This window comes from Bos taurus, chromosome 7 (genome assembly GCF_002263795.3).
Source record: "Bos taurus isolate L1 Dominette 01449 registration number 42190680 breed Hereford chromosome 7, ARS-UCD2.0, whole genome shotgun sequence".
Classification (NCBI taxonomy): domain Eukaryota; kingdom Metazoa; phylum Chordata; class Mammalia; order Artiodactyla; family Bovidae; genus Bos; species Bos taurus.
The window spans coordinates 2,580,525-2,601,196 of NC_037334.1; the positions used below are offsets into that span (position 1 = coordinate 2,580,525).

The 20,672-nt window shown below is 40.6% G+C and overlaps 1 protein-coding gene across 1 annotated transcript; it reads left to right on the forward strand.

The window, feature by feature from the left end:
* The first annotated feature begins 10,244 nt into the window (after nt 1–10,244).
* H3-4 (H3.4 histone, cluster member) lies at nt 10,245–10,655 on the forward strand. The gene has a single exon (NM_001435312.1). The coding sequence runs from the start codon at nt 10,245–10,247 to the stop codon at nt 10,653–10,655; it is 411 nt and encodes a 136-aa protein (NP_001422241.1).
* The last annotated feature ends 10,017 nt before the right edge of the window (nt 10,656–20,672 follow it).

Here is a 20,672-nt window from a genome sequence, read left to right on the forward strand (position 1 = left end):
GCGCACGGAATAAAGGACTGAACGGAGATAGCCGGCGGCAGACCATCCCCCTCCAGTGATAGGCAGCCAGAGCCGGAAGGGGACAATCGCAGCCCCAGAGAGACATTATCTATAAAACTGTAAGCAGGCTTCTTTGCTAACTAAAACTTCTTGGGGGTCTGGACGGTCAACATCTGCCTGAGAAGGTGTGCCGGTGCACAACTAGATAACCGAGCGGCGGGGAGGCGATAAGTCGCAGCAATCGCGCACGCAAAACACCTCATCACCTGAGCTGCTCGGATCTGGGAAGGGCACAAAACGCAGGCCCAACTGACAGTCTGCGCCTCTGAGGACTACCTGAGTGCCTGAACCGGAGCGGCTTGGCCCTGGGAAGTACAGGCAGCCCAGGGCGGGCCGCGGATGGTTCACGGGGGAGCAACCTAGAGCCTGAGCAGCGTGGGCAGAGAGGCTACACGCGACGTGAACAGGGGGCAGACCCAGTGTGGCTGAGGCACTGCGAGCACACGCCAGTGTTATTTGTTTGCAGCATCCCTCCCTACCTCCCCTCAGTGCGACTGAACAAGTGAGCCTATAAAAAAAAAAAAAAATTTAAGTCCTCTATTATTCCTTTAATTTCCACTTTTATAACCGATTACTTTGCAAAAAAAAAAAAAAAGACCCTATTTTTTTTAAAGCAAACTTCATATATATTTTTAATAATTTTTTGACCTTTTTTTTTCTTTTTCCTTCTTTTCTTTAACATTGTATTTTTTAAATTCCAAACTCTACTCTAGATTTTTAATTTTAGCTTTTTAGTATTTGTTATCAATTTTGTACCTATAGTTTTTGTTTTTGTTTTTATATAATTTCTGTGACCCTTTTTTATTTTTTCTTTTTCTCTGTTTCTTTCTCTTCTTCTTTTAAATAACATTGTATATCTGAAATTCCAAACTCTATTCTAGATTTTTAATTTATGCTTTTTGGTATTTGTTATCAATTTTGTACCTGTATTTTTTTTATATATATAATTTATGCGACCTTGTTTGTTCTTGATTGTTTTTTTTTCTCTCTCTTTTTCTTCTTTTTTTAACATTGTATTTTTGAAATTCCAAACTCTACTCTAGATTTTTAACTTTTGCTTTTTGGTATTAGTTATCAATTTTGTACCTATGTTTTCTTTATAATTTTTGCGACCTTGTTTGTTTTTGTTTGTTCGTTTTTTCTCTCTTTCTTTTCCTTCTTTTCTTTAACATTGTATTTTTGAAATTCCAAACTCTACTCTAGATTTTAAATTTTTGCTTTTATGTATTTGTTACCAATTTTGTACCTTTAAGAACCCAATCTTCAGTACCCATTTTTCACTAGGGAGCGAGATTACTGGCTTAACTGCTCTCTCTCCCTTTGGACTCTCCTTTTTCTCCACTACGTCGCCTGTGTCTCCTCCCTAACCCCTCTCTACTCTACCCAACTCTGTGAATTTCTGTGTGTTCCAGATGGTGGAGAACACTTAGGGAACTGATTACTGGCTGGATCTGTCTCCCTCCTTTTCATTCCCCCCTATTATCCTCCTGGCCACCTCTGTCACCTTCCCCCTTCTCTTCTCTGTATAACTCTGTGAACAACTCTGAGCGGTCCAGTTGTGGAGTGCACATTAGGAAGAGATTACTGAATAGCCCACTCTCTCCTCTGTTGACTCCACCTCATCTCATTCGGGTCACCTCTAACTCCCTCCTCACTCTTCTCTTCTCCATATAACGCTGTAAACCTCTCTGGGCGAAACAAGTTTCAGGACAAGACATACCAAGCAAATTCTCCAGCAGCAAGGAACACAGCCCTGAGCTCCAAGATACAGGCAGCCCAAAGTCACCCCAAAACCATAGACATCCCATAACTCATTACTGGACATTTCATTGCACTCCAGAGAGAAGAAATACAGCTCCACTCACCAGAACACCGACACAAGCTTCCCTAACCAAGAAACCTTGACAAGCCACCTGTACAAACCCAAACAGAGCAAGGAAACACCACAATAAAGAGAACTCCACAAACTGCCAGAATACAGAAAGTACACCCCAAACTCAGCAATTTAAACAAGATGAAGAGACAGAGGAATACCCAGCAGATAAAGGAACAGGATAAAAGCCCACCAAACCAAACTAAAGAGGAAGAGATAGGGAATCTACCTGATAAAGAATTCCGAATAATGATAGTGAAATTGATCCAAAATCTTGAAATCAAAATGGAATCACAGATAAATAGCCTGGAGACTAAGATCGAGAAGATGCAAGAAAGGTTTAACAAGGACCTAGAAGAAATAAAAGAGAGTCAATATAAAATGAATGATGCAATAAATGAAATTAAAAACACTCTGGAGGCAACAAATAGTAGAATAACAGAGGCAGAAGATAGGATTAGTGAATTAGAAGATAGAATGGTAGAAATAAATGAATCAGAGAGGATAAAAGAAAAACGAATTAAAAGAAATGAGGACAATCTCAGAGACCTCCAGGACAATATTAAACGCTACAACATTCGAATCATAGGGGTCCCAGAAGAAGAAGACAAAAAGAAAGACCATGAGAAAATACTTGAGGAGATAATAGTTGAAAACTTCCCTAAAATGGGGAAGGAAATAATCACCCAAGTCCAAGAAACCCAGAGAGTCCCAAACAGGATAAACCCAAGGCGAAACACCCCAAGACACATTAATCAAATTAACAAAGATCAAACACAACGAACAAATATTAAAAGCAGCAAGGGAAAAACAACAAATAACACACAAGGGAATTCCCATTAGGATAACAGCTGATCTTTCAATAGAAACTCTTCAAGCCAGGAGGGAATGGCAAGACATACTTAAAGTGATGAAAGAAAATAACCTACAGCCCAGATTATTGTGCCCAGCAAGGATCTCATTCAAATATGAAGGAGAAATCAAAAGCTTCTCAGACAAGCAAAAGTTGAGAGAATTCAGCACCACCAAACCAGCTCTCCAACAAATACTAAAGAATATTCTCTAGACAGGAAACACAAAAACAGTGTATAAACTCAAACCCAAAACAATAAAGTAAATGGCAACGGGATCATACTTATCAGTAATTACCTTAAATGTAAATGGGTTGAATGCCCCAACCAAAAGACAAAGACTGGCTGAATGGATACAAAAACAAGACCCCTACATATGTTGTCTACAAGAGACCCACCTCAAAACAGGGGACACATACAGACTGAAAGTGAAGGGCTGGAAAAAGATTTTCCATGCAAATAGGGACCAAAAGAAAGCAGGAGTAGCAATACTTATATCAGATAAAATAGACTTTAAAACAAAGGCCGTGAAAAGAGACAAAGATGGTCACTACCTAATGATCAAAGGATCAATCCAAGAAGAAGATATAACAATTATAAATATACATGCACCCAACACGGGAGCGCCGCAATATGTAAGACAAATGCTAACAAGTATGAAAGGAGAAATTAACAATAACACAATAATAGTGGGAGACTTTAATACCCCACTCACACCTATGGATAGATCAACTAAACAGAAAATTAACAAGGAAACACAAACGTTAAACGATACAATAGACCAGTTAGACCTAATTGATATCTATAGGACATTTCATCCCAAAACAATGAATTTCACCTTTTTCTCAAGCGCACATGGAACCTTCTCCAGGATAGATCACATCCTGGGCCATAAATCTAGCCTTGGTAAATTCAAAAAAATAGAAATCATTACAAGCATCTTTTCTGACCACAATGCAGTAAGATTAGATCTCAGTTACAGGAGAAAAACTATTAAAAATTCCAACATATGGAGGCTGAAAAACACCCTGCTGAATAACCAACAAATCACAGAAGAAATCAAAAAAGAAATCAAAATTTGCATAGAAACTAATGAAAATGAAAACACAACAACTCAAAACCTGTGGGACACTTTAAAAGCAGTCCTAAGGGGAAAGTTCATAGCAATACAGGCACTCCTAAAGAAACAAGAAAAAAGTCAAATAAATAACCTAACTCTACACCTAAAGCAACTAGAAAAGGAAGAAATGAAGAACCCCAGGGTGAGTAGAAGGAAGGAAATCTTAAAAATTAGGGCAGAAATAAATGCAAAAGAAACAAAAGAGACCATAGCAAAAATCAACAAAGCCAAAAGCTGGTTCTTTGAAAGGATAAATAAAATTGACAAACCATTAGCCAGACTCATCAAGAAACAAAGGGAGAAAAATCAAATCAATAAAATTAGAAATGAAAATGGAGAGATCACAACAGACAACACAGAAATACAAAGGACCCTAAGAGACTACTATCAACAATTATATGCCAATAAAATGGACAACGTGGAAGCAATGGACAAATTCTTAGAAAAGTACAACTTTCCAAAACTGGACCAGGAAGAAATAGAAAATCTTAACAGACCCATCATAAGCACGGAAATTGAAACTGTAATCAAAAATCTTCCAGCAAACAAAAGCCCAGGTCCAGACGGCTTCACAGCTGAATTCTACCAAAACTTTAGAGAAGAGCTAACACCTATCCTGCTCAAACTCTTCCAGAAAATTGCAGAGGAAGGTAAACTTCCAAACTCATTCTATGAGGCCACCATCACCCTAATACCAAAACCTGACAAAGATCCCACAAAAAAAGAAAACTACAGGCCAATATCACTGATGAACATAGATGCAAAAATCCTTAACAAAATTCTAGCAATCAGAATCCAACAACACATTAAAAAGATCATACACCATGACCAAGTGGGCTTTATCCCAGGGATGCAAGGATTCTTCAATATCCACAAATCAATCAATGTTATACACCACATTAACAAATTGAAAAACAAAAACCATATGATTATCTCAATAGATGCAGAGAAAGCCTTTGACAAAATTCAACACCCATTTATGATAAGAACTCTCCAGAAAGCAGGAATAGAAGGAACATACCTCAACATAATAAAAGCTATATATGACAAACCCACAGCAAACATTATCCTCAATGGTGAAAAATTGAAAGCATTTCCTCTAAGGTCAGGAACAAGACAAGGGTGCCCACTTTCACCATTACTATTCAACATAGTTTTGGAAGTTTTGGCCACAGCAATCAGAGCAGAAAAATAAATAAAAGGAATCCAAATTGGAAAAGAAGAAGTAAAACTCTCACTGTTTGCAGATGACATGATCCTTTACATAGAAAACCCTAAAGACTCCACCAGAAAATTACTAGAACTAATCAATGATTATAGTAAAGTTGCAGGATATAAAATCAACACACAAAAATCCCTTGCATTCCTATACACTAATAATGAGAAAACTGAAAGAGAAATTAAGGAAACAATTCCATTCACCATTGCAATGGAAAGAATAAAATACTTAGGAATATATCTACCTAAAGAAACTAAAGACCTATATATAGAAAACTATAAAACACTGGTGAAAGAAATCAAAGAGGACACTAATAGATGGAGAAATATACCATGTTCATGGATCAGAAGAATCAATATAGTGAAAATGAGTATACTACCCAAAGCAATTTATAGATTCAATGCAATCCCTATCAAGCTACCAGCGGTATTCTTCACAGAGAACAAATAATTTCACAATTTGTATGGAAATACAAAGAACCTCGAATAGCCAAAGCTATCTTGAGAAAGAAGAATGGAACTGGAGGAATCAACCTACCTGACTTCAGGCTCTATTACAAAGCCACAGTTATCAAGACAGTATGGTACTGGCACAAAGACAGAAATATTGATCAATGGAACAAAATAGAAAGCCCAGAGATAAATCCACGCACCTATGGACACCTTATATTTGACAAAGGAGGCAAGAATATACAATGGATTAAAGACAATCTCTTTAACAAGTGGTGCTGGGAAAACTGGTCAACCACTTGTAAAAGAATGAAACTAGAACACTTTCTAACACCTTACACAAAAATAAACTCAAAATGGATTAAAGATCTAAACGTAAGACCAGAAACTATAAAACTTCTAGAGGAGAACATAGGCAAAACACTCTCCAACATACATCACAGCAGGATCTTCTATGACCCACCTCCCAGAATATTGGAAATAAAAGCAAAAATAAACAAATGGGACCTAATTAAACTTAAAAGCTTCTGCACAACAAAGGAAACTATTAGCAAGGTGAAAAGGCAGCCTTCAGAATGGGAGAAAATAATAGCAAATGAAGCAATGGACAAACAACTAATCTCAAAAATATACAAGCAACTCCTACACTCAACTCCAGAAAAATAAATGACCCAATCAAAAAATGGGCCAAAGAACTAAACAGACATTTCTCCAAAGAAGACATACAGATGGCTAACAAACACATGAAAAGATGCTCAACATCACTTGTTATCAGAGAAATGCAAATCAAAACCACTATGGGGTACCATTTCACGCCAGTCAGAATGGCTGCAATCCAAAAGTCTACAAGCAATAAATGCTGGAGAGGGTGTGGAGAAAAGGGAACTCTCTTACACTGTTGGTGGGAATGCAAACTAGTACAGCCACTATGGAGAACAGTGTGGAGATTCCTTAAAAAACTGGAAATAGAACTGCCTTATGATCCAACAATCCCACTGCTGGGCATACACACTGAGGAAACCAGAAGGGAAAGAGACACGTGTACCCCAATGTTCATCGCAGCACTGTTTATAATAGCCAGGACATGGAAGCAACCTAGATGCCCATCAACAGATGAATGGATAAGAAAGCTGTGGTACATATACACAATGGAGTATTACTCAGCCATTAAAAAGAATACACTTGAATCAGTTCTAATGAGGTGGATGAAACTGGAACCTATTATACAGAGTAAAGTCAGCCAGAAAGAAAAACACCAATACAGTATACTAACGCATATATATGGAATTTAGAAAGATGGTAACAATAACCCTGTGTACGAGGCTGCAAAAGAGACACCGATGTATAGATCAGTCTTATGGACTCTGTGGGAGAGGGAGAGGGTGGGGAGATTTGGGAGAATAGCACTGAAACATGTACAATATCATGTATGAAATGAGTCGCCAGTCCAGGTTCGATGCACGGTACTGGATGCTTGGGGCTGGTGCACTGGGACGACCCAGAGGGAGGGTAGGGGAGGGAGGAGGGAGGAGGGTTCAGGATGGGGAACGCGGGTATACCTGTGGCGGATTCATTTCGATATTTGGCAAAACTAATACAATATTGTAAAGTTTAAAAATAAAATAAAATTTTTTAAAAAAAAGTGAAGGAGAAAATAAAAGACCCCAAATAGACAAAGCAATCTTGAAAAAAAAGAATGGAGCTGGAGGAATCAACCTTCCTGACTTCAGCTTATAACAAAGCTACAGTCATTAAGACAGTATGGTATTGCTGCAAAACTAAAAATGAAGAGCAATGGAACAAAATAGACCAGAGATAAACCCAAGTACCTATCTTATCTTTGACAAAGGAGGCAAGAATATACAATGGAGAAAAGATAGCTTCTTCAAGAAGTGGTGCTGGGAAAACTGGACAGCTACATGTAAAACAATGAAAATAGAATACTGTCTAACATCATACACAAAAATAAACTCAAAATGGATTAAAGATTAAAATGTAAGGCCAGAAACTATAAAGCTCTCAGAGAAAACATTGACAGTATACTCTGACATATGTCACAGCAAGATTCTTTTTGACCCAGCTCAAAAAAATTATTTATCTATTCTTAATAACTGATAACTGTTCAAATAGTAATGGCAACAATAGATTGGATGATAATGACAGCAATGTTAGGGATGGAAGGGTGGAAATGGTAATATTCTGTTATTCGTATTTATGTTACCTGCGCTAACCCGTGAAATGAAAGTGTCATTTGAAAGTGGACTGAGATTGGCTATGAACCTATATTTCAAACTCTAGGAAAATCACCTTAAAATTGGTATGCTAGATAGAGGATAGGGTATGGAATCATGTCACAGTACAGTCATGACAGAGATCTCTAAATATCTTTAATGTTCATAACTACTTTGAAATGACAGTAGTTGTAAGTCTTCTCCAACTAGAAGTTGTTTAATCATTGATAAAAATACACATTTATAATGATGTGACAAATTTATATTTTGATAGCTTGTATATATTTTGGTAACTTCAACATAATTGATTCTTTGTATTTAAAAATTTTTTACATATTTAAAAACATTCTGAGGCATTCCACTTTATGCATTAAAAATATTTTTAAATAGTCTTGAGCTTTACCAAACTACCATCATCTATCCATCCATCATCATACCCTTTAACCTTGGGAACATGCAGAGATTCTGACACTGCCTATTCTGAATGAGTGGTGGCTTTGAGGAGATTAACCAATGTGTTCCAGTCAGATGAAGAGTCTGTCCCTGGTCAGACCCACATCATGCACAACAGGGCTTGCTTAGGATGGTCCCTCTGGTCCTTCTGCCTCTCTCCTGGCCAATCACACCTGACTTGAGGGTGGCAGGACTTTGTGCAACAATCTGTCAAATGAAAAATCCAGATATAGTAAGCAGAGATTTTCATTTGAAAAGATGTTTGCAAGGGAGGGGAAAGGGCTATTGCAATAGGAAAGGAAAATTATTTCTTATACCCATCTTAGTTCTTAGCTAGGGCTCTGTTAACAGAAGATGAATTAATAAAAGCAAAGCATGAAAGTTCCAGCATGACTCAGGAGCCCTCATAAGGAAATGAATACCCAGAGACAAAACCTAAATGCTTTTGTGTTAGATGGAACAAAGGCAATTATGGAAAAATGACTAAAATATACCTGGGAGGCTACAAGACGACAGGAATTACCTTAATAAGGTCAGTTTGTGCAGAATCCTCTTTGGTCTTAATATTTCATCCTTGATGACAAGACTGTTTCTTCTTGCATAGGGCAGGCATCTTTCACGAGGGAGTTTTAACTCCCGTTTTCATTAAGAAAAAGGAGACCTCAGAATGCTCTCGCATCAGCTGTTTTTCAAGTGTCTAGTTTAAGACAATCTTTTCGCTCAAGTAGCATAGTATTTGGGGATGGCACATTCTGGTCCCCTTCAGATATGTCCTTAAGGTCTATAAGCCTCTCACAGGTTTAGATACTGAAAGATCTTTTGTAATGAGAAGTGAGCAAGACTAGGAAGAACTGGGAATGGGGAAGTGGAATGTCAGGGCAGTCAATAGGACAGTAGGTCAGGGAAAGCTTCACCCTGAGCCCAGCCAGTTCCCAGGTTACGGCCCGGAAATAGGATACTGAACCAAAGCTGAGCAGATAAGCACCTTGTTCAGAACTGTCAGGCTGGTTTATTTCTCTCAGCAGGTTCTCAACATAAGAGATTTGAAACACCAAATTAACTACAGCTCAAGCACGCAGGATTATCTCAGCTTTCCTCTGGTATAGCAAGAGTTTGAAACACCAAACTAGTTATGGTCCAGTAAGAACTCAGGCAAGCACAACTATTAAAAATGTAACATAACAAACTGTCATGACAGGAGAGAGAACCACAACCCTAGAGAAGTCTAGAGCGCACTTGATTTTTCCTTTATATACGTGCTGACTCCTCCTTTGGTTCAGCTTTATGCAAAATAGGGCTTCTACCTGCCACCAATCAGGGAAAGGAATGCAAATAGCATGTGCCCAAGGCCAATCAGGGAAGAGGGTATGTCTTGGGGGGCAGTTTCCTGCCAGAGGTCCTCCCTTCGGTCCTCTACTTCATATTTCTTATTTTTGCTTCTCCCACTTCGCACCCCACCCCCACCCCCACCTCCCCACCCGCATCTTGAGTGTCATCAGAGTCATTTGGCGAAGATGGTTCACTGCAGGGCACAACGATTGAGGGAATCCTACACCACCTACAGGCCAAATAGAGTGTAAGCTTCTAGAACTTTCTTCCCTCAGCCCATAGAGGAGGAAGAGAATGCTGAGGAAAAACAAGAAAGCTGTACAGGGAAATATAACACACACAATGACGTCCACCTGAACCCAGACATGATGCCCACCCCCATCCAACCCAGACCCACTTGGTTTTCGAGCAACCCTGCGAGCTCCAAAACGCCAGCCTGTGAGGCCAAGTCCTCACATCGCGAAAATAAGGGGCAGGCGCCCATGCAGTATGCCTCCATGGACCAATCAGAGCTTAGCCTGTCCTTACGCCACCCAGCAATTGGCCAATGGGAAGGCTACACCCTCTATAAAAGAGGGCAGACTTCGCACTTACGCACGTTGGCGAGGGACGGAGATTATAATAGCAACTGTCATCTAGGCGACAGACGCAGCAGCGGCATGGCCCGAACGAAGCAGACTGCCCGCAAGTCCACCGGCGGCAAAGCGCCTCGTAAGCAGCTAGCTACCAAAGTTGCTCGAAAGAGCGCTCCAGCCACCGGTGGCATGAAGAAGCCACATCGCTATCGGCCTGGAACTGTAGCACTGCGCGAGATCCGCCGCTTCCAGAAGTCTACTGAACTTCTGATTCGGAAGCTGCCGTTTCAGCGCCTGGTGCGGGAAATTGCGCAGGATTTCAAATCCGATCTGCGCTTTCAGAGTTCCGCCGTGATGGCACTCCAGGAGGCATGTGAGGCGTATCTAGTCGGCCTTTTTGAAGACACCAATCTGTGTGCCATCCATGCTAAGCGTGTCACCATCATGCCTAAGGATATTCAGCTGGCACGGCGAATTCGTGGAGAACGTGCCTAGATTCTTTTGCGTACGTGACTGCTGATCTTTGACCCCAAAGGCTCTTTTCAGAGCCACTAGCTGCTCAAAAGAAGTGCTGTACACAGGCGAGTTAGCTCCTTTTGAGTTTAAGGCCTGATTATTAAGCATCTATACGGCTTCTTACGGTGTGTGTGTGTGTGTGTGTGTGTGTGTTCGTCGCTCAGTCGTGTTCGTCGCTCAGTCGTGTCGTACTCTGCGATGCCAGGCTCCTCTGTCCATGGAATTCTCCAGGCAAGGGTACTGGAGTGGGTTGCTATTTTTTTCTCCAGAGGATCTTTAGTGACACTCGGATTGAACCCAGGTTTCCTGCAGTGCAGGCAGCTTCCTGACCATCTGAGCTATCAGGGAAGCCTCTGAAATCATGGGTTAGTACCAAGTATTACCCTTTAAGGAGAGAGCTTTGTTATGGAAGTTAACAATACTTTCACCACCTGATGCAGAGAACTGACTCTAGCAAAGACCTTGGTAACAGGGAAAGATCGAGGGCAGGAGAAGGGGACAACAGCAAATGAGATGGTGGCATGGCGTCACGGAGTCATGAGTTTGAGCAAGCTTGGGGAGTTGGACAGGGAAGCGTAGCGTTCTGCAGACCATGGGGTTGCAAAGAGTCGGACACGACTGAGGAACAGCTGGTAACTTGGCAGCACGTGGTAATGAGTTTTCCATCCCCACTGAGTGAACTTGCTGAGGAAACACAGGGTGGTTAACCATACTTTTAGTAGTAGAGCTCTGTGGAGATGATGGGAGCATGGATTTTAGGGGGAAAAGAATTTTTCATTGGTGATGCTTCGAAGTTTCTCCACTGAGGCTTTATGAAGTTGATTAAAAGCCTGCTAGATTTGCTGGTCGTGCAAACTCCTCTGCATTAAGGGGGTAAGGCATAAAATCCATTCCCTACTATACTTGTTTGGGCTACACTTTTACAATGTGTATGATTGAAATGATGAAGCGTATATGTAGCTATCTACTAGAGCAAGAGTAACAATTGATCCTCAAAGTCAAAGTCCACCCTTGGGTGGCAGAGAGAAATAACCAACGTTGATTTTTTTACTTACTAGATTTCTGGTTTAATTATACAAAATTAAAGGCTATAAATAAATACGAGATAATGTACTTGGGTCCCAAATTCAGGATCTTCTGCTCCCGTGGAGTTGTGGTTGCACCACCCTCCAGGCATGTGTATGAGTTCTTGCTAACCAACCTGGAAACTCCAGTCCTACAGGGATTGTCATGGAAGCCTCATTACACAGGCACGGTTGATTTGAGTCATTGGTTGTCGGTGATTGAACGCAACCTCCAGCTGCTGTCCCCTTCCTGGAGGTGGGCTTGAAGGTTTCAAACCTCTAATCACAACGGTCATTCCTTGTGGACATAATCTGCAGTATGTCACCACCAAAGTCTTGGTGATAAACTTCGAACAGGCCTGGTCTGTGTATCTCGGAAAAGCTTCAATTCCAGATGTTGTTTGCTTCATTCCAGGAACTCTAATTTCAGGTCACCAGGTGACATGCAGATCCAGTCTGGGTTTGCTGCTTTCTATGAATTCAATCTATTCCTTGCAAGATAAATACTTCACAAAGCACAGAAAAGGCAGGTTGCAGACTTAGGGTTATTTAAAAGGAGATAAGTATTTCAAGTGAGCACCAGCTTTGTCTTTCATCTCCCAACTCTTACTTTGGTGCCTGTTGTTTTATTCTGATTTTTTTTTTTTTATCCCATGGCAATAAAAGCTGTGACCAATAATTCTAGGCTGGTGCTAGGGATTACTGAAACAGCAGGACCCTATGGTACTTGCCTGCCACCCCCCGCCCAACCTCATTTCGTTTACTTGCCTTTTGTCTGTGGAAAACTGTAGTCAAATAAGTTTAATTTGAGAAGTAGGAAATGTGGAAACAGGAAAACAATCCAAGGAGACCGAATAATGACAATATAGTGAGTATAGTCAAGAAACTTGAGTTCTTTCTCAAGAGCTACATTCCAGTATCTTGCTTGGGTCCCAAGCAAAATCCCATGGATGGAGGAGCCTGTTAGGCTGCAATCCATGGGGTTGCTAAGAGTCGGACACGACTGAGCGACTTCATTTTCAATTTTCACTTTCATGCTTTGGAGAAGGAAATGGCAGCCCACTCCAGTGTTCTTGCCTGGAGAATCCCAGGGACGGGGGAGCCTGGTGGGCTGCTGTCTATGGGGTCACACAGAGTCGGACACGACTGAAGTGACTTAGCGTAGCATAGCTTAGGTAATATTCTGAGCCATATCCTGTGAGCTGTCATAGAGACTAAAACACTAGGGTGAAAAATCAATTACATGACCAGACTGTACCCATGACATAAGCTGCCACAATTCCAAGAACTGGCCTCAAAGAAATGGGAACAAATGGACCCTGGATCTGAAGATTAACTGTACCTAAAATTACTAAGATGATGCTAGGTAGGTCACCAGTGACCAATTTAAAGATAACTGTCAAAACTGACTGCTATTTCTATATGTAGCTGTCCCCCACTTTTGTCTAAAAAAAGCTCCTGCCTCACTAGTTTCCAGGACATCTGTCTCCCCCAACCCTAGTTGCTGGCATCTGAAATAAAGCAAATTTTCCTTTCCACTAGCCAGGCCTGCTTATTGGCTTTTTAGTAAAGAGCAGCCAGACCCCGCATTTGGTGATACTATAATATTATGATGTCATTGTTCATAAGGACCTGCCTGATCAGGGTCCTGATAAGGATGTAAATGTGCCATGATTTTAAACCAGTTTAAGTTGGGGTTTGCAACCAAGAATTCCAAGAAATGGGACCCTGCCCTTAGGGTGACATATCATGACTAAATCGGTTTACTCTAATAATTCACAACTGCAGAAAATATACCCCACAAGAGACTGACCCAGACTTGCTGTCAGTGTCCAGGAGTCTGGTGGAGGTGTGGGTCGACAGTGGCCTGCTACAGGGTCAGGGGCACTGAGGACAGCAGTGTGTGCCCAAGATATTTGAAGGAGATCAACGTTATCTTCATTACCCCTACCAAGTTTGGTCTCAGGTCAAACAAGAGGGAGGGAAGACAGCCTCACCCATCAACAAAGTTGGATTAGACTTACTGAACATGGCCCTGCCCATCAGAATAAGATCCAGTTTCCTCCAGAGTCCGTTTCGGCCATTAGGAAGCTTCCATAAACTTTTTATCTTTATCTGTCAGAGGGCAGACTGCATGAAAACCACAATCACAGGAAACTATTCAAACTGATTACATGGACTACAGCCTTGTCTAACTCAATGAAATTATGAGCCAAGCTATGTAGGGCCACCCAAGATGGACGGGTCATGGTGGAGAGTTCTAACAAAATGTGGTCCATGGGAGAAGGGAATGGCAAACCACTTCAGCATTCTTACCTTGAGAACCCCTTGAACAGAACGAAAAGGCAAAAAGATAGGACACTGAAAGATGAACTCCCCAGGTTGGTAGGTGCCCAATATGCTACTGGAGAAGAGTAGAGAAATAACTCCAGAAAGAATGAAGAGACAGAGCCAAAGTGAAAACAGAGCCCAGTTGTGGATGTGACTGGTGATGGAAGTAAAGTCCAATGCTGTGAAGAACAATACTTCATAGGAGCCTGGAATATTAGGTCCACAAATCAAGGTAAATTGAAAGTGGTCAAAAAGAGATGGCAAGAGTGAATATCAACATTTTAGGAATCCAAAAAATAAAATGGACTGGAATGGGTGAATTTAACTCCAATGACCATTATATCTACTACTGTGGGCAAGAATTCCTTAGAAGAAATGGAGTAGCCCTTATAGTCAACGAAAGAGTTCGAAATGCAGTTCTTGGGTGCAATCTCAAAAATGAGACAATGATCTCAGTTCACTTCCAAGGCAAACCAGTTCACAGTAATCCAATTCTATGCTCCAACCACTAATGCTGAAGAAGCTAAAGTTGAACGGTTCTATGAAGACCTAAAAGACCTTCTAGAACTAACACCCAAAAAAGATGTCCTTTTCATTATAGGGGACTGGAATGCAAAAGTAGGAAGTCAAGAGTTACCTGGAGTAACAGGCAAATTTGGCCTTGGAGTACAAAATGAAGCAGGGCAAAGGCTAACAGAGTTTTGCCAAGAGAATGCCCTGGTCATACCAAACACCTTCTTCCAACAACACAAGAGACAACTCTACATGGACATCACCAGATGGTCAATACTGAACTCAGATTGATTATATTCTTTGCAGCCAAAGATGGAAAAGCTCTATACAGTCAGCAAAAACAAGACCAGGAGCTGACTGTGGCTCAGATCATGAACTCCTTATTGCAAAATTCAGACTTACATTGAAGTAAGTAGGAGAAACCACTAGACCATTCAGGTATAACCTAAATCAAATCCCTTACAATTATACAGTGAAAGTGACAAATAGATACAAGAATTTGATCTGATAGTGTGCCTGAAGAACTATGGATGGAGATTCATGACATTGTACAAAAGGCAGTGATCAAGACCATCCCCAAGAAAAAGAAATGCAACAAGGTAACATGTTTGTCTGAGGAGGCCTTACAAATAGCAGACAAAAGAAGAGAAGCTAAAGACAAAGGAGAAAAGGAAAGCTATCTCCATCTGAATGCAGAGTTCCAAAGAATAGCAGGGAGAGATAAAATCTTCCTCAGTGATCAATGCAAAGACATAGAGGAAAACAACAGAATGGGAAAGACTAGAGATCGCTTCAAGAAAATTAGAGATACCAAGGGAACATTTCATTTCATGCAAAGATGGGCACAATAAAGGACAGAAATGGTATGAACCTAACTGAAGGAGAAGATATTAAGAAGAGGTGGCAAGAATACACAGAAGAACTGTACAAAAAAGATCTTCACGACCCAGATAACCACGATGATGTGATCACTAACCTAGACCCAGACACCCTGAAAAGCAAAGTCAAGTGGGCCTTAGGAAACATCACTACAAACAAAACTAGTGGAGATGATGAGCTATTTCAAATCCTAAAAGACGATGCTGTGCAAGTGCTGCACTCAATATGCCAGCAAATTTGGAAAACTCAGCAGTGGCCACAGGACTGGAAAAGGTCCATTTTCATTGCAATCCCAAAGAAAGGCAATGCCAAAGAATGTTCAAACTACCACACAATTGCACTCATCTCAATGCTAGCAAAGTAATGCTCAAAATTCTCCAAGCCAGGCTTTAACAGTACATGAATCATGGACTTCCGGATGTTCAAGCTGGGTTTAGAAAAGGCAGAGGAAACAGAGATTAAATTGCCAACATCTGCTGGATGATCGAAAAAGCAAGAGAGTTACAGAAAAACATCTGTTTCTGCTTTATTGACTATGCCAAAGTCTTTGACTGTATAGATCACAACAAACTGTGGGAAATTCTTTTTTTTTTTGTGTGTGTGTGTGTAATAAAGTTTTATTAAAGATTAAAGGAGATAGAGAAAGCTTCTGACATAGGCATCAGAAGGGGGTAGAAAGAGTACCCCCAAACTGTGGGAAATTCTTAAACAGAAGGGACTACAAGACTACCTTACCTGCCTCCTGAGAAATCTGTATGCAGGTCAAGAAGCAACAGTTACAACTGGATATGGAACAACAGACTGGTTCCAAGTAGGGAAAGGATTATATCAAGGCTGTATTTTGTCACTTGCTTATTTAACTTCTATGCAGAGTACATCATGCAAAATGCAGGGCTGGATGAAACACAAGCTGGAATCAAGATTGCCAGGAGAAATATCTCCCGGCATATTATAATCTCATATACACATATGACACCACCCTTATGGCAGAAAGAAGAAAAGAACTAAAGAGCCTCTCGATGAAAGTGAATGAGAAGAGTGAAAAACTTGGCTTAAAACTCAGTATTCAGAACACTAAGATCATGGCATCCAGTCCCATCACTTCATGGCAAAAGATGGGGAAACAATGGAAACAGTGAGAGACTTTATTTTGGGGGGTTCCCATGGCTGCAGATGGTGATTGCAGCCATGAAATTAAGATGCTTCCTTCTTGGAAAGAAAGCTATGACCAACCTAAACAGCATATTAAAAAGCAGAGACATTATTTTGCCAACAAAGGTCCATCTAGTCAAAGCTATGGTTTTTCCAGTAGTCATGTATGGATGTGAGAGTTGTACCATAAAGAAAGCTGAGCACTGAAGAATTGATGCTTTTGAACTGTGGGGCTGGAGAAGACTCTTGAGTCCCTTGGGCTGCAAGGAGATCCAACCAGTCCATCCTAATGGAAATCAGTCCTGAATATTCATTGAAAGGACTGATGCTGAAGCTGAAACTCAAATACTTTGGCTACCTGATGCAACGAACTGACTCATTAGAGAAGACCCTGATGCTGGAAAAGATTGAAGGCGAGAGGAGAAAGGGTTGACAGAAGATGAGATAGTTGTATGGCATCACCGATTTGATGCACATGAGTTTGAGCAAGCTCCGGGAGTTGGTGATGAACAGGAAAGCCTGGCGTGCTGCAGTCCATGGGGTCACAAAGAGTTGGACATGACTGAGAGATGGAACTGAACTGAAGAGAAAATAAAGGACGTAATTGCATCTTTGCTTTAGTACAGCAAGCCTTGGTGGCCATTGCCTAGAGGACCTCATTAAAAAAGAGGACAGTGATGGTGCTAAGAGTCCACTCTGACTACAGGCACACCTGAACCTGTTGGCGTATAGCTGAGTACTATTGCACTGTATGTACGTATTACATCTTCTTTATCCATTCCTTTTTTGATGGATATTTATGTTACTGCCATGTGCTGGCTACTGTAAATAGTGCTGCAATGAACATTCGAATTGCATGCATTTTTTTGAATTCTGATTTTCTCTGCATAAATGTGGTAGTTTTATTTTAGTTTTTAAAGGAACCTCCAGATTATTCTCCATAGTAGCTGTATCCCAACAGTGTAAGAGGGTTCCCTTCTCTCTACACTCTCTCCAGCATTTATTGTTTATAGATTTGTTTTTATTATGCGATTCTGACATATGTTGTTATTCAATCACTAAGTTGTATCTGTCCCTTTATAAGGGTATGGATGGCAGCATGCCAGTCTTCCCTGTCCTTCACTATCTCCTGGCGTTTACTTAAATTCATGTCAATTGAATCAGTGATGCTATCCAACCATCTCATCCTCTGCCACCCTCTTCTCCTTTTGCCTTCAATCTTTCACAGCATCGGGGTCTTTTCTAATGAGTCAACTCTTCAGTCAGGTGGCCAAAGTATTGGAGCTTCAGCATCAGGCCTTCCAATGAATATTCAGGATTGATTTCCTTTAGGATTGACTAGTTTCATCTCCTTGCTGTCTAAGGGACTCTCAAGAGTCTTCTCCAGGACCATAATTTGAAAGCATCAATTCTTCAGCCCTTAGCCTGCCTTATGGTCCAACTCTCAAATCTGTACATGACTACTAGAAAAACCATAGCTTTGACTATACAGACCTTTGTTGGCAAAGTGATGTCTCTGCTTTCTGATACACTGTCTAGGTTTGTCGTGGCTTTCCTTCCAAGGAGCAAGGGTTTTTTTAATTTCATGGCTACAGTCACCATTTGTGGTGATTTTGGAGCCCAAGAAAGGAAAGTCTGTCACTGTTTGCAATTTTTCCCCTTCTATTTTCCACAAAGTGATGGGACAAGATGCTATGATCTTTGTTTTTGAATGCTGAGGTTTGGCTTTTCACTCTCTTCTTTCACTTTCATCAAGAGGCTCTTTAGTTCCTCTTCACTTTCTGCCATCAGAGTGGTTTCATCTGCATATCTGAGGTTGTTGATATTTCTCCCAGCAATTCTGATTCCAGCTTGTGATTCATCTAGGACAGCATAATGTACTCTGCATATAAGTTAAATAAGCAGGGTGACAATATACAGCCTTATTATACTCTTTTCCGAATTTTGAACCAGTTAGTTGTTCCATGTCCAGTTCTAACTGTTACTTCTTTGCCTACATACAGGCTTCTCAGGAGACAAGTAAGATGGTCTGGTATTCCCATCTCATTAAGAATTTTCCAGTTTGTGTGTGTGTGTGTGTGTGTGTGTGTGTGTGTGTGTGATCTACACAGTGAGAGGATTTAGCATAGTCAATGAAGGAGAAGTAGATGATTTTCTGGAACTCCATTGCTTTCTGTATGATCCAATAAATATTGGCAGTTTTATCTCTGATTCCTCTCCCTCTTCAAAACCCAGCTTGTACATCTGGAACTTCTTGGTTCAAGTACTGCTGAACCTTAGCTTGAAGGATTTTGAGCATAACCTTGCTAGCATGTGAAATGAGCACAATTTCATGGTAGTTTGAACATTCTTTGGCATTGCCTATCTTTGGGATTGGAATGAAAACTAACCTTTTCCAGTCCTGTGGCAACTGCTGAGTTTTCCAAATTTGCTGACATATGGTTTGTAGCAGTTTAAAAGCATCTATCTTTTAGGATTTTAAATAGCTGAGCTGGAATTCCATCACCTTCACTAGCTTTGTTCATAGTAATTCTTCCTAAGGCCCACTTGACCTCACAGTCCAGAATGTCTGGCTCTATGTGAGTGACCCCACCATCATGGTTATTAAGACTTTTTATATATAGTTCTGTGTATTCTCACCACCTCTTAATATTTTCTGCTTCTGTTAGGTACTTAAAATTTCTGTCCTTTATTGTGTTCATCCTTGCTTGAAATATCCCCTTGATATCTCCAATTTTCTTGAAGAGATTTCTAGTCTTCCCATTCTATTGTTTTTCTCTATTTCTTTGCATTGTTTACTTAAGAAGGCTTTCTTATCTTTCCTTGCTGTTCTCTGGAATTCTGTATTCAGTGGGGTGTATCCTTCCCTTTCTCCTTTGCCTTTCACTTCTTTTCTCAGTTATCTGTAAAGCCTCCTGAGACAAGCGTTTTGCGTTCTTGCAGTTCTTTTTCTTTGGGAAGGTTTTGGTCAATGCCTACTGCACAGTGTTACGAACCTCCATCCATATATCTTCAGGCACTCTGTCTACCAGGCATAATCCTTTGAATCTATTTGTCACTTGCACTGCATAATTGTAAGAGATTTTATTCAGGTCATACCTGAATGGCCTAGTAGTTCCCCTGCTTTCTTCAATTTAAGCCTCATCTTTGCAATAAGGAGCTCATGGTGTGAGCCACAGTAATGTCCAGGCCTTGTTTTTGCTAACTGCATAGAGCTTCTCCATCACTGGCTGCAAAGAATATAATCAGCCTGATTTCGGTATCGATACCTCAAGCAATTTTTTAATAAATTTATTTATTTTGGCTGCATTGGTTCTTCATGGCTGCACAGGCTTTTCTCGAATTTGTGGCCAGAGGGGGGTACTCTCTAGTTGCTTCTCATTTCACTTTTCTCTTGCGGCAGAGCACAGGCTTAAGGGCATGTGGGCTTCAGTTGTTGCAGCTCCCAGGATGTAGAGCACAGGCTCAGTAGTGTGGTGCAGAGGCTTAGCTGCATGTGGGATCCTCCCGGAACAGGGATTGAACTCATGCCTCATGCATTGGCAGGCAGATTCTTTGCCACTAAAGCCACCAAGGAAGCCCCTCATGGAGTTTTAATTTGCATTTCTCTAATAATGAGAGATGTTGAACATCTTTTCATGTGTCTGTTATCCATCTATGCCTTCTTTGGAGAAATGTTTGTTTAGTTCTTCCTCCTCATTTTTAAATTCTTTTTTTTTTCCCCCCGATACTGAAATGCATGAGCTGCTTGTATGTTTTGGAGATTAATGCTTTGTCAGTTGCTTCATCTGCAATTTTTTCTCCCATTTGAGAGTTGTGTTTTCATCTTCTTCATGGTTTCCTTTGCTATGTAAAAGCTTATGTTTAATTATATCACAATTGCTTATTTTCATTACTCTAGGAAGTGGGTCAAAAAAGATATTGCTGTAATTTATGTCAAAGAATGTTCTATGTTTTCCTTTAAAAGTTTTAGAGTGTCTGGCCTTATATTTATGTCTTTAATCCATTTTGAGTTTATTTTCATGTATGGTAGAAGGAAGTGTTCTAATTTCATTTA

Bases quoted from the DNA above. Each gene is read 5' to 3' on its own strand.
- H3-4 (NM_001435312.1), top strand. From the start codon at position 10,245: ATGGCCCGAACGAAGCAGACTGCCCGCAAGTCCACCGGCGGCAAAGCG.